The 15220-nt window shown below is 43.9% G+C and overlaps 1 protein-coding gene across 1 annotated transcript; it reads right to left on the bottom strand.

Moving 5' to 3' along the window:
• Positions 1-2618: 2618 nt before the first annotated feature.
• Positions 2619-6317, bottom strand: LOC147894543 (replication protein A 70 kDa DNA-binding subunit B-like). The gene is given in 15 exon segments (XM_087384960.1): positions 2619-3105; positions 3651-3771; positions 3858-3878; positions 3880-4019; positions 4120-4264; positions 4364-4442; positions 4528-4652; positions 4735-4837; positions 4917-5187; positions 5279-5456; positions 5543-5582; positions 5585-5700; positions 5801-5941; positions 6037-6080; positions 6165-6317. Coding segments are annotated over 15 exon segments (1821 nt in total). The 5' UTR covers positions 6261-6317; the 3' UTR covers positions 2619-2904.
• Positions 6318-15220: the final 8903 nt, after the last annotated feature.

The following is a 15220-nucleotide window of genomic DNA, read 5'->3' as shown; positions in this document are numbered from 1 at the left end:
GTTTTAACTTTAGTTAGGAAGACAGGTGTCATAAACACCCCTCCCTTGTTATCGGAGTCACAATAAATTAACACTTGGCCATATACTTATCAAGCTTAATGTAAATACAAGAATGTCTGGGAAGAAAAGTGGGTTTAGAGGTTATATGGAGAGGAATACTGAACCATTGTAGAAGGGAGGTAGTAGATGAGAAGAGTGTGGAAGGGGAGGGATTTATGGAAGAAGTATGGGTGAGGAATAGTGATGCTAGAAGATATAGTTATTGAATAACCAAGCAACTTGAGTTTTAAAGTAGAGAGAAAGAGTGAACGAACAATGAGAGAGAGAGAGAGAGAGAGAGAGAGAGAGAGAGGGGGGGGGGGGGAGATAGTCTAAACAGGTTTTCAAAGGATTATAAAGGGAAGAAAAGTCATTAGTATGATCAAAAGGAAAAAGGGATAGTAAGTGTGTGTGTGTGTGTGTGTGTGTGTGTGTGTGTGTACCCACCTTTGCCCCAGTAGGATACAACACACTAGGTGGGACAGTAGATCATCACCTAGTGTGATGACCTACTATCTACCCGAAGAGAATAAGAAGTATTGAGAAGTGCAATTTAAAGTAATGGAAAAGGAATGGAAGAGAGGTAAACAGTATGGAAGCAAATTGGTTTTAAAAGATAAATGGGTAAGTTGTGGTTATAGTAATATTAGGCAAGTAAAGGAAGTGGATAGTTATGATAATAATCTAGGTTAGAAGAGTTTTATATAACAAGGTAAGTGTAAAAAAATAGTATTGCTCAAAAAAATGAAAGGAGTCAAAAGGCCAAAAGCCATGATGACTTAAACGTATTATTTAAGAGGTGGGAGCAGTAATCAAGGGTGAGCTATTGAGAGTTTTGGATTTGGAGTGTGACATCCAATGAATAATTCTACAAGGACAAGAGAAGGATTAGAAAGTTGTTTATTAGAAAAAATAAAACAAATAAAGAATTAAAGAAGGGAGTCAAGAAGCCTTAATGACTTAAGTGCATTATGTGCAACCATCTAGAGTTGCAAGGGAAACAACGTGTGTGTGGAAGACTTGACAACCCCTCTTTGCATAGTGAAAAGACAAAAGGGTGAAGCTATACATGGAATAGGACTAATTCAACAAAACAACCTTCTTCAAACCACCTCTACAAGTAGCCACCATTCTTGTTTGAGTCATGTAATTGCTCAACCTCATTACCTTCTCCTATGAAGGCATATCCTTACCCCTCAATGGGAAGAGCCTCCCATCATATATCTCCTAGACTTGATCGCTCAACCTCTTAACCTTCTGCTATGACTTTGTATCCTTAGACCTCTCTTAATTCCCAAGAGAGGTCCTACCTTGCACATCACATGCATCATCATAAACCAATCCAAGGAAAAATCAAATTTCCATTTTCTTAACCAAACAAATATTTGTCAAATTATAACTCATACATCAAAGGCTCACACAACTCAACCAAAAATAACATTGTATAAAGAACTACAAACCTCCTCAAACAAGCCTCCAAAGAAATCACACAATCAACTCCTTTAGTGCATCAAGCCAAATGTTGTGATCTACCTCTTGTTCCTCATATCCATCTTTGTATGTAATATGGATATAGCCTCCTCATCAATTTAAGGAGAGAAACCCCCTTGAACTTCTATGTAAAGGCTTTTAATTTCAAAGTAAAGTCAACATCCTCAAAAACCTTTCTCGACATGCACGACACAATCCCCTCTCTAAAATCATTAGAGTCTTAAAAGACTCGCACAATATTCCTCACCATGATATCTTTTGGCACAACAAGACACCAATCAATACTCTATGCATGCACAACACTCAACACGCAATCCCTCCTTACAACCTCCAATGCACTCAACCATTATATCAAATCGCAATTCTCCCAAGCCTTTTTTTTGGCTCAATACAAAGTTACCAAAGAATGTGAGAGGCTATAATGATTGATTCATTAGACATAACCCCATCATATTTCAAAACATTTTGATAGCTACTTAAGGGCAAATTGCAACAAATTATCCATTTCTACTTGTCTTCCTTGTAGACTAAAGAAAACCTTTTCAGTCATCTCATCTTAGATTGTTAAAATTTACAATAAGAGTATATATCAAGATGAAAATCTTAAGTCTTGTTCTTTGAAAAGCCTAACTTATTTAACAATTACTATTAAAAAGATAGCCCTACCTTTCTTTTGAAGATAATCAATTTCATTAATAATTGTCAAGGGAAAGGGAGAGAAAGCAAATTAGTGAGGACACCTTCCATGCAAAATAATAGAATGGAGAGCATCACCTCCTCAAGCATAAGAGGATGAAGTGTGCACTTTTTTTGTTAAGGGACAATGCATGATTATTCAAATTTGACCTAGGATTTTAATGTAATCAATTCTAGCGACCTAGGATTTCAATGTGCTTAACCTAGGATTTCAATGTAATCAATTCTAGTTGAAAACGCATCTAATCTATGACTTAATAAAATCTCCAGATATGCCCTCTTCTTTTTGTAGGAAAATTCAGCTACCCATTAGCAATGGATTTTGGAATTCCAAAATTCTTAGACCCATTCAAAGGGTATCTAAGGGAATCCAAATGCAACATAATTTAACATTTCGGAGTTGTATAGGAAACCAAAAGACTTTATTTTCCTCTCATAGAACCAGTCATTTCGATTCACCTCGAAATGATCCAGCATCTACATAAGACTGCCGGCAAGTATAATAGACATTGTAAGTATACAACGAGGGCAATTGTGATACAGGCTGGACTGTACAAAGGAGGCTGTGAGGAAGTAATAGAAAACTGGGAGGGAAGATGGGCAGAGATAAGAAGCCATATGATGAAAAGCTCTTTCAAAAGGAGGATGAACCAGGGAATTAGCTTTTTCTTCAACAACTCAGCTTGTGCCTTTCAGTTTAGAAATCTGCTCAAGCAGGAATTTGCTTTCTCCTGCCCAATCCACAGCTGCTATAGATCGAATTGTGATTCGTTGTCTCTTCTCGTTCATATACTCTGATTGAACTACACTAATCCGGAATACACACGGAACCCACATTGCCTTCTTGAGCTCGGCTTGATACAATTTCATGTCAACATCCTGCACATGCAAGCCAATCACGGCAATCTTCCATTAATGCATAATCCTTATTAATCCCATCTTGAAACATGCACCCCATCAAGGCAATCCTCAATCAATGCAAAATGTTAAATCCAGAACAGCCTCATGTTCCTGCATTAATGCAAAATCCTTCGCTTTTAACAGTCTTGTATTGAATCTGTGAGGTTGATGGGTCTCGGAACACTCCAACAAAATGTTTTCAACTTACATAGGTCAGTCTGAAGAACAGAACTTGAGACAAACTGCAACCTAAAGAGAGCACTCTGAAAAACAGAAATGTCTTGATCTGTCACTACATTTTAACCGGCAAAACAGAATAGACCCTGTACGAATGATTTGTCTCACATAATACACATGCTTCAGAGCAGCCAACAGTGAGTTGATTTGTCTACTGTAGTAAACGTACAGTAGTCTAAAACTTCTGCCTTGATTCGCCTCTTAAATACAGCAGTCTGCCTTGCAAAAGACCAAAGAACAGATTGTCTTGATTTGAGAAAACTTCCAAAAAAGTGAAGGAAGAGGACCTGTGACTTAATTTCCGAAAGATCGTCAGCAGAATGGCCTAGAATTTGTTCAGCCTGCTCGTTGAACGCAGAGATCCATGCCTCTCCGGAGAAATCTGACATCTTCACTGTCATAATGTACCTGACAGACCAATTCCAGAGTTATGAGTGAAACTACTTATAGAAATGATAAGCGATGTCGGAAAGCTATCACCAGAGCAACCTTACCTCCTACTGCAACTCTCGAAATTTCTGACATCCTTCACACCAAAATTTGGAGCCTCCATATTGTTCTGTAACCTTCTTGTTACATGACTTGCATGCGAGGTACCACATCGATTGCTCCGGCTTGATGAAACTAATGTAACCTCTCATGTTAAAATACGCAGGCTGAGGAAGAAATTCAAGGTTCTATATCAGAATTCCGTATCGATCTTGGATTCAAAGATGTCTCTTTTCAATCACAGGGAAAGGGAGGATGATAGCCGACCTTGTCTTCCCCTACGGAAGGCTGCGTGATCTGTGAAATGAACTCGCGTTCAGAGTAGACAGACCTCGAGCCATTCCTTGCAGCTCCTCCAGGGAGGCTGGCTCCCGCCGAAACCAACTGGGCTTCCTTCCCCTCTCCATGAAACCTGTTAATCAGAGCGCAGCCCATCAACGAAACCACAAAATGCGAGACTTCGCATGGCTGATGGCTACATAAAGCTTGCAAATATGGAAAGAGCGCTAACCATTTTCTAAGCTTCTCAGCCTCGGGAACAGCAGGATTCACGAGCATGACGCTGTTTTGCGTCGTAGACAACGAGACGCCTGATTTCAGAGAAAAATTCAGAGCTACAGCTGTGGTATCAACTAGCTAGCAAGCAGAACAATGTCATCAAAAACCTCCGCTCACCTTGGAAATCTGAGACTTTCGTCCCTTTGAACAGAACCACCGGGGATTCACTCACCATGTCCAGCAGCTTTTCCCCATCTTTTGTAGCCAAATCATTCCACACGCTTACCACGACGGTTTTCTTGCTGCCACGACAAAAGAAGGCAAGATTCAGATGTGAAAACCGAAGAAATCCAAGAAGGTAAAGCACCATGTTTCGCATCCTACCTCTCGTCCGCAATGGTAACATCACGCTTAGGAATTTCTTCGTTGTTGCTCTTTCGGCGAATGCTGACAATTCCCGAAACGCTCTGCACCACTCCAAAAACGTCTGCAGTAGTGGAAGACTTGGTGAGGCAAAAATCACATCTCCTACCAAGAGCATACACAGGATGCTTTCTAAGGCTTACCAACAAGCTCGCGCGCATTCACGTATGGCCCCAACTCATCGATCCTAACCGCCCGATATGAAAGCTCGGGAATTTTAGAGCTGTCTTCCACAGCTTCCTCAACTTCTGCATTCGCATTGAGCGTCATCTCGTAGTCGTTTTTCACTGTGGAGAACTGCTTGTTTGCTACCCGAAGACTTCCCTTGGAGATGAAGTACACCTTGCCTAGCTCCAGCTTCGCGTAAAACTTTTCAGCGGCCTCTTTGAACATTGTGGCTTGGATTTGAGTTCCCTGCGGACGCAGACAACTGTATGAGACATTGAATCGCGTCGCAGGGAAGGATTGGCGCAAAGACAACAATGAAAGGGCTCCCAGACTCTACATCTTCGTCAGTAAGCTCGACGTTGAAAACGTTGCCCTCTCCCCTCGCATTTCTGAAAGTGCGCAGAGGTCCTTTCCCGGTAACCCTGACCTTGATCGTCCAATTGCCTTGGTATGGATTCAACGATACCAAGGGATACACCCTTCGGGAGATGCCCATTCTTGCAGCAGGAGCGGCACTGAAGACAACCGACCAGTAAGCACAAAGTGAGGCTTATATTAGGGGGATTTCTTTGAGAACAGTTGAGTTGCAAGCATCACTTACTTCCCGCGCTGCTCCTGGACAATCTGTGCAGCGGACATGATTTCTTTCCGGTTTTGGGCTGCAGTGTGATTGGAGGCTTCTTTTCATCCATCCTTGAAGCCCCAACTTCGTGATCCAGGGCAGGAGCGACCACTTCAAAGTTGATGCCTACGAGAACCCTGCCAGAAAGAAAGGCATCCAAATGGTTAGGAGGATGCGTATGTTCAACAGAGAAACAGTTTGTCACCCGAACAGGACCAGCCAGATGAAGACGCGTACTTCTGGCCCTGCACTTCGTTGCACGTGTAGTCGGTGATGCGAATAAGCCCCAGATTCTGCAGCTTGCCGGACGTGACTTCGCTCGCCCTCTCCGTCGGGAGCATAGTCTTGATCTTCTTGCTTCCATCGCTGGCGAAGAACCTGGGAGGAATGCGACGAAGGAAAACGATGAGTTGAGAAGGGCAAGTTTGTAAATGGGGGAGGGGGAAGGAGAGGGGGGAAGGAAGAGGGCATACGTGAAGCGAACATCGCTATTTCCGATAGGCTTGAGGTCGACGACCTGCGGGAAGGAAAAAGCGTCAAAAAAGAGCAAGGCGGAAGGAGGAAAAAGAGGAGGAGGGGGAGAGAAGGAAGAGAGGGAGACCTGGAGGACGTAATCGGTGGGAGGGGAGGGGGAGGGGCAAGAGAGCATGGATGAGATGGAGGAGGGGGTGAGGGGAGGAGGAGGAGAGGAAGCCATGGAAGCTTCAACAGAAGAGCTTCAAGAGCTTCAACAGATGAACAAGATAGCAAAGATGAAGAAGATGAAGAAGATTAAGAGAAAGCCTTGTTTTTTTATAAATTTTCAAACAAATGCGAACTTTGCCCGCGAAAAACACCCGCCCCCCCCCCCCCCCTCTCCTCTTTCTTTCATCCCCTTGAAAACCAGTTCAAACACCTCCATACCACTTCATCCCTACAACACTAAACAAGGTGAATGATCACAAATCATTCATACTGCCTCCCCCGAGATCCAACTAGCCAAAGAGGGCGGAGATGATGAATTGATAGCGATGAGGGAGACTAAGAAAGAGAGAGAGAGAGAGAGAGAGAGAGAGAGCGCGCGAGTGAGACTAAGAAAGAGAGAGAGAGAGAGAGAGAGAGAGAGCGCGCGAGTGCTACAATAGCATGTGGATCATTAAAAAATGGAGAATTTTTTAAAATAAAAATTGGCTATTTTCGCTTTTGTTGAATCTCCTTCACTTAAGACCTACCTATGGCAAGCCAAAACATGGGTCTACTAATTCTAAACATCCTCTCACTTTGTGCTCGAGCATCCGATTTGCATCAACCTTTTTGAATTGGGTTTGTAATTTTTTCATTTCAATTGCCTTGGCATTCAGAATTTGGATTGGATTCACAAAAGTTAGCAAATTCGCATGGTTCATTCACAAAATAAATTCACTCGTGATTTCATTTAAACATTAACCTAAGCTAAACCCCTGATGTATATTAATCTAAATTTAGCTAATCGAATTAACCTCCAACCTGCCCCTCCCGCTTACAACCTCTCCCCTCTGATTCATTAGAGCCTCACATCACAATCTCTTCGAACCAGCTCCAGCCCTACAATCTATAGTGCTACTCCTTCACACCCTCCCGTCCCTCATCATCGACGTGCATCCTTCCACCCTAAATCTCAGAAATGGATCGAGAGCCAAGCTGCAACATGCTCCTCCCTCACCGCCTCACTTGTCTCCACCGCCATGGCCCTTTGCTCCTCCGTTGTCTACGAGTGGAAGCCCAATTGCAGCAATAGACTTCAGTGTATTAGAGTATGTTGCTCGATTGCACGATACCAATGGAGCGAGGGTACTTTGGGGATGATTTCCCCTCCAAGGAATCACCAGCCGTCCCACCTGATTGCCGCCAGCATACGATGCAAAGAAGCCATACAAAGCATAGGTTCCATTCGAGGTGGAGCAAGGAGGCTAATGCAGGGAGCTGGGCACAGGCTCTATTTATACTACTTCGATGGCAGTTCATAGAGTTCTGGAAGGTCGTCTCCAGGGACATGAGGCATTTTTCTCTCCCCCCATTTATTCCTCTCCCTAGCCCCTTCACCCCCATCCCCAACAACTAATTGAATTTTTTCTCTCATAGCCCCCCTATTCGCTTTCGTGCCTAATCGCATTAATTAATTAGTCTTCTATGTTACGCGGTCTTAATGAACCTAAGCTATTGCCTTATCATGCATTTTATTTTTTGCCTATTCTCAATTAAGCTAAGCTCCCTCCCTCTCCCTCACTACGTCTACGCCTCTTAGTCACCTCTGCGTTCTCTCCTCACCTCTTAGTGCGTCTGCGCCTCTTCGTTCTCTCCTAGTCTCTCCCTCGCTTCTCCCTCCCTCGCCTCTCTGTCTCTCCCTCCCTCCACTCCCTTCCCTTCGAGCCTCTCTCTCCCTCCTCCGCCTCGCTCCTCTACCGCACTCTCTCACATCCCCCTCGCCCACTCCTCTCCCTCAGCCCAGCTCTCTCTCTCTCCCCTCTCATGTATGCTCCCTCTTCCCTCACCGCAACTACGAAGCTACTAGTGACTCTCCCAACATGTGATGGCCTTGGCTACCAAGGTTTGAGGAATATTTATGGTGCTTTTATTCATCTTAATGAACTTTGATGAGAAAAAAAAGAATGGCTAGATCTCTGCATCTACCATGTTGCTGATTAGATAACCTTGGTAGGTCGAATTGCTAAATGTATGTGTTGCAATGCTCATTGTTGGGCGAGGGAGGGGATTTCATAACCGATAGCAATGTAAAAATTTGATACAACTAATGTTAAGAAGAACATACCAATCATCAATTAGGAGGATGTGATCAGTGGAAGTATATGATGCCATGGCCCTGCTTGCCATCAAGAGTTCCCTTTTTCTGCCCATCAAAATTTTGCAAATTGGTAGAAGCGTTTGTGCTTCAAGAAGTACTTCATCTTCGCTATGAGGTCCATGGGATGAGGAGGCATGAAGTGGGAATGGGTTTCCTCCGTTTGACATTAGGAAGATTAGATTGGAATTAGATGAATCCATAGCTATGAAGGTGGGAGTGGCACCTGAGAAATAGATGAAGGTGAAGACAACAAAAGTGATGGGAGTAGAGATGATGACGAAAGGGAGCACACAAAGATAAGGTCGTTCAAACCTTTTAAGAGCCAAAAACATAGTGAAAAGTGAAGGATGGGAATTGAGCTCTCTTTTTATTCTACATGGCATGATGGGTCCCCTTGAAATATGCATCACCAGATTTAGTGATCCATGTGATTCTTTGGGGTTACTGAACTGAACATTGTTACCATAATCATCCACAGTTATGCCTTGATTTAGACTAGTCAATTGACATGGATTTTGCTCATATGAACAAGGCCTTGCCCTTATATCTTGGTAGGTCTTTGCTTGGTAGGGCTTTACTTGGTAGGGCATTAGTTGGCTTTCATTGAAGAGCTCAAGAATCATGTATCCAGCTAGTTGCACTATCCCCTTGTTGAAGATTTCAATGAGCCTATATGGTCCATTCCATCCAAGTTTGAGATTAGTTGAGCATCCCTTTCTTTGAGTGGGGGGTTGGGAACATCGTGCTTGTCATGCCAAGCTTTCCTTCTCCATTGGATGACCTACTGAGACCAAGCTACTTGGATTCTCATTGTTCATCAAACTCTACAAGTTATTGCAATTACTTCTTGATTGCTTTCATCTCTTTGAGCTAATGCTTGGTGGCTACTCAAAGAATCGAAATAAGGAACTCAATGGGAAACAAATCTTGCAAACCAAATGCCATCTAAAATGGAGCTAAGGACGTTTTCACCTTGTATGCAATATGATATGCCCATAATGTAACATGTGGCTCGGTATCCTAATCTCAACAACGTGTGCTAACTGTCTTGGTGAGAATGGACTTGAATACCATGTTGGTCTTGGCCATTGCATCAAGGATAATGTTTCCACTTGGTGTATAACCATGAATTTAGTTGTTGATGTAAAGACTTCATCCACGAAATGTGTTCCTTTTTCATCATTGACAAACTTAATAAGACAATCATACCTACAAATGATAAGTTCTTAAATAAAACTAGCCATACTACAAGATGAGTTTTCCCTTAGTGCCTTTGCTTCTGCCCACTTGGTGGAATAATGTGTACTTAGCCCACAATTTTAAATGGACTTATATATCCCAAGCCCCATTGTTGGAATGGATGGCGGCGGCGACGGTAGGATCTGGCACTGAGCTGTATGTGTCGTGGAATGACTAGAGGTAGAAGCAAAAACCCTCCTGCGTTCTTTGGGAAGGTTGTACTTCAAAAAATTGTACAACACATTGGGGTTCTGCTACTGGAGAACTTGAAAGGCGGCCCAAGTCCAACATCATTCCATAGAGTGGGTGGATTCGACGATCAATGGGCGCATTACGGTAGTAGCGCCAAAATTTTTCCATCTTTAAGAAGGGGACCCGCCACTTTAGCTGTAGACCGGCATCTACATCGATCACTGGGAGTGGGGTATCGGGGGTGAGGCTGTATCCTCCTCTCGTGCGCTTGGGATGCATGTGGTGCTAGTCATCGAATGATTATGCTATGAACTGTGTGAGGGGGCACACCTCAAGAATTTCGTAGAGGTGGAGGTGGAAGCCCTTGAGCTGGCGCTTCCAATGGGCATTAGCGCGCTATCTAGCAACTCCCGGAAGGACTATAAGTCCGAGTGCCAATGAACATCTTTAGGGGGAGAAAGTGGCAGGGATGGCAGAGCATCGTCATCTATAAGCGGCATGGGCTTTGGCTTTGTGGGGCCTGCAGGAGTTGCGATATCAGTGCTTTGTACAAAATGTGCTACTTTGAGCAGTGTGTTGAAGGCTTCATCAAGGAGGTTGATCGGAGCACTAGAGGAGATGGAGAAGGAGGGCCCATGCTGTGTGGTGGTGGTGTTAGAGGCATTAGACGAGTACTCGGGTAGTGTTGTCCGAGGGATGGGAGGTTGTTGGGTGGGTTGGGCAGGATCTAGGGGAGGTAGTAACTGAATATCTGCAGGAGGGGCGGTGTTATTAAAGACGGTGACTGCATTTTTTCCCTCTTCCTTGATTACTTCCTCATGGTATGCTACATGAATTGTTTCAAAATTTCTCACCAAGGACTCAAGTGAGTCTTGGAGAGCTTGTAGCACCCTATTAAAGAGGATTATTATTCTAAGGGGTTGGTAGGTGGTTGACTGGTAGGCCGCAAGGTGTCCTTGAGATTGGATTGCTGAGGCTTGGTCGTAGGTCTGCATCCAATTTATGTCTGCATGTAGACTTTCAGGAGTGCACACCCATGACATGAGTTCCTCGGGCTTTGCTAGTTGCATCACTTCATTGTCCGCAGGATAATTAAGGGACTTAGTGATGACGCAGCACCAGGCTTGAAAATTAAGAAGAATGGGATGGGTGGATAGGGTTTGGAGATCAGAGAGGCAGAGAAGAGATAGGGAAGTGGGCTGAAGGTCAAGAGAGAAATATGACATGGTTAAGATGGGGCGGCAGTGGTCGGGATTATGGCGGAGAATACTTTGGAGGGCGTTAGGAGGAAGTGGAGTAGTGAGATCTAGGTGGAAGATGAGGTTTTGTGCGTAGAGTGCATCAAAGTGCATTTGCAAGGTTTGGCCAATGGTGCATGGTGCAAGTGTGTATGTGGCTAATTGTGTAGACACCTCCCTATACATCCTAAACTCTTGTTGCTTACGGTCTTCCAAACCTGACTCCTCACATTGGTTGGTGGCGCATTGGCTTTATATTGCTTCTTAGAGGGAGACCGTTAGGGTCCTCTATTGTGCCAGGAGATTCTATAAGGAGCGAATCTATTGGTCATGGGACTCCTGTGAGTGGGCGTACCGTTTCTTTGCTTGTGCCTACTGCTCTAGTGTTCTACGCAAGGTTGACTGCCTTGTCCACCTGCAGGAGATTTTATAAGGAGCGAATCTATTGGTCATGGGACTCCTGTGAGTGGGTGTACCATTGCTTTGCTTGTGCCTACTGCTCTAGTGTTCTACGCAAGGTTGATTGCCTTGTCCACTTGGTCCATGAGTGTTTGGACTAGGGATTCACTGGTGGCAAGGTTGTCCTTGACCTTCGTAAGAGCGAGAGCTCTTTCCATTTCCTTTCATTATGTTTCCATTTGAGTATCATTATTTCTCTCCCTAGCCTACCCTCTCTCTTTTCCTCTCCCTCTCCATCATGTTCCTTCAATACAAAGTGCCCAATTGAGTGATGGGTCTCCAATTGAGACACTAAGTTCCAACAACCCCCTTTTGGAATAAGATGAATGAGGCCCTTTATAAGTGAGTCAGGCATCTCACCCAAGTCCCAAACACCTACAGGTTTGAGGTAATGTGATCCCCAATTTGGATCCCCAATCTGATCCCAAAAAGCAATGAAAAAGAGGAGTAAGTCCATTTGAACTTATACATTTGCCCTTGTGAATGGCAGTAAGAGCAGTCCTAAACTCTATGTTGGTGAAAAGGTGCATCAAGGGAGACTCTCATATCTGGTTTCACCAACACAAGTATACACTACCAAATAGCATTCCTAGCATCACCTCTTGCCTGTGTGTTAGCATCTACTATGAGAAGGGAGGCATAAAAACATGTAGCAAGATGCATGATGGCATCAAGATCTATCTGTAGAAACCCATCTGAGTCAATAAGTTGCGAAACACTTTCTCTACTATGTCTGGGGTCCATAATAGAGGGAAAATGCTTATTGACTCTACCTCTGACCTGAGTTTAGAATGACTCTCGAGCATGAAAGGCATACTCTACTCTCTGATCTAACAATGTCTACTGATGAGCCCTTGCTACAACAAGGCACTCCTGAATCCAAGCATATGTGGGCTATTTTTGCTCTTTCCTCTGAAGGGCTACCAACTGCTGGTGAATACCAACATCTTGCCTGAGAATCCTACATCTCTTGGTATGAGCAACTGTCTGACAGTGAGGGCTACAGCCACATATGATGAGGATGGATGTCCACCCTGTATGTGAGAAACCCAAATCTACAAAATAGCCTCTATGAGGCCCTCCTCTCCATAAAAGTCATTTAGAATCCTGATACTGGTAGAGTGGCCTCTCAAACAAGGCCCCAAAACCATCAAAACAATCGAAAAGTGGTTTAAAGTGCACACCTAGAGTAATTCATATTGATCCACCTCTATCGACAGAGACCAATCATCAACATAGAGATAGGCATTTGCAACCTCCTATCCAACCATGAAAATAGGAGTTACTGTGACTGGATGTGAAAAGCATCATCATGATGAACATTTGTGCCACTGAACTGAAACAAGAAGGCATCCCATGCTGCTCTCTCCAAAGCATGAATACCACTTTCTTTGCCTCCATTTTTATATGAGGGCATCTCAACCATGTTTAAATCACCTCCAATAATCCATGAGTCTGCAATGGAGGAACAAGAAAGTAGTTCCTTCCATAGAAGGACATGATCCCCTCTAATGTTGGGGGAATACAAGTTTAGCAATCCAACCTTATGCCGACCAATCAATAGAATAATCCACTCGGCTCTAGAAGGAAGAATAACCCCATGTCCCAACCACCAAGGGGAGCATAGAAGAAGAAAAAAAATGCAAGTACCTTCCCTGGTGCCCAAGGAAAATGACCAAAACATATGTCTAGAACGCAACTTGCCTGACTTGGCACAATCTCTGGCATTCAGTTTGTGTTCTTGAAAACATATGTCAATGGGTCCCCCAGTAACACCCAGATGAGGCCGGTTATGAATTAGCTACCTACAATAGTGATGTGGCACACCACTAGGCCCTGAACATTCCAGTAGGATTCTAGCTAACAATCCTCATCAATGAGAGGAAGTGGGTGGGTATTTACCCAACTCGATGTGGCAAAGATAATCCTCTCCTATGAAAAACTCCTTCTCTCAAGTGGAGGAAAATCAAATGGGGAAAGGACCCCACACCTGCAAAGGGGGAAGCTTTGTTAATAGGAATCCTGATAACAGCCTTCCCTAAAGTGGAGGGCACAATATCGTCCTCCAAATCAATCTCTACCATCTTTGCCATTGCTACAAAAGAGTCCCTATGAATCATGCCTAGCACCAGAGTGCAACAAATCCCTACACTCTGCGGTATGGAAGAGATAACCCCCTTACCTCTATCATGAGAGGGAAAGGGTAGAAATAGGGGGTAGGAGAGTGGTTGAGAGGAGAGGGAAGGGGGCAGGGTTAGGAGGGCTGAGAGGAGAGGAGGGGGGGAGAATTAGGGAGGCTGAGAGGAGAGGAAGGGGGTGGGGTAGGGAGGTTGAGAGGAGAGGAAAGGGGGACGGAGTCAGGGGGGCTAAGAGGAGATGAAGGGGGGAAGGGGTAGGGAGGCTAAGAGGAGACAATAGGGGGGGGAGAGGGAGGGAAGGGAGCGCATGAGGGGGGCGAAGATAGGAGTTGAGATCGAGGGTGAAGGGGGCAGGGCTAGGGGTAGGAGAAGGGAGGGAGAGGGAGAGGGGGAGGGGGAAGGAGGTAGGAGAGAGGGGGAGAGGATGTAGGGGAGGGGCAAGGAGGTAGAGGGAGCACGGCTTGCTGAGGGGAGGGAGGGAGGGCTGAGGGGGAGGGGTGGTTGAAAGGGGGCAGTAGAGGGAGCTTGGGGATAAGACCAGCTCCTAGCTTCTATATTATAAGTTTGATTGTCATTTCTATGGAAATTCGTGCTTATCATTGTCATTAGGTAGACAACATTGTTATTAGGTAGACCATGGTTAAAAAGTGCCAAAGTATTACATGATTGGGAACATGAAATGATGACAATCAAAACTGGGGACATTGAGATGGAAATCCCCCACCAATCCAAACTAGTTGTTGTCAACACAAGGATTGCGAGGTCGATGATTGATTTTTGTAGGATGTGGAATCCCGATTGATGAAAATGCATGTTTTGCCTACAAGAGAAATCGATCTTTTCTACATAGCTACCAAAATCAAGGAAAAGATAAGGGAAGACAATATATTTTGAGCATTTCAATGAAGATATCATAAGGGAACAAGGACAAACATTACTCGGATTGGTTTCAAAACCAACCTAGGAGCTAAATTTGAGAACCATAGAGAAACCATGCACAATCTTGGTAAGTACAAAATGTGGATGATTATCAACTTCATGCTATGCAAAACTTGTTTATGCAATATAAGGATGTGTTTTCTTGGAGCTACATTGATTTATGGGGTGTTCTATCAAAGATGTGCTAGCATCAAATCACATTTATGCCATATGCCAAGTAGATCTATCAAGAGAGACAAAATGAATCTGATTCATGCCAAAAAATTCATGATTAAGCTTCAATTAGTTAATCCAAGTAGGATACATATATGCAGTTGATTGGAGGATCAACTATTTCCACTTGTGGTGGTGCCTAAGAAGAATGGGAAGCTCTAAGTATGTGTTGACTATAGGAAGCTCAATGCTCAAACAATGCTCGATCCATTTCCAATTCTTTTCATAGGTGGCATTCTGGAAAAAGTTGGAGGATACAAGATGTAATCATTCATGGATGGTTATAGTGGGTTTAATCAAATCTCATTGGCACCTAAGGATCAACAAATGTCTACATTCATTATTGAGTGGGGTGCACCTGAAGAGAGCGCACCTTCGTGATGAGCTCATGAAGCAATGAACAATTTCCAAAAGTTCA

Source organism: Dipteris shenzhenensis, chromosome 14 (genome assembly GCF_047967505.1).
Source record: "Dipteris shenzhenensis isolate YYH24624 ecotype China chromosome 14, Dip_SZ_1.0, whole genome shotgun sequence".
Classification (NCBI taxonomy): Eukaryota; Viridiplantae; Streptophyta; class Polypodiopsida; order Gleicheniales; family Dipteridaceae; genus Dipteris; species Dipteris shenzhenensis.
The sequence above is the reverse complement of the archived record's forward strand: the minus strand, read 5'-3'. Positions and strand labels throughout refer to the sequence as shown.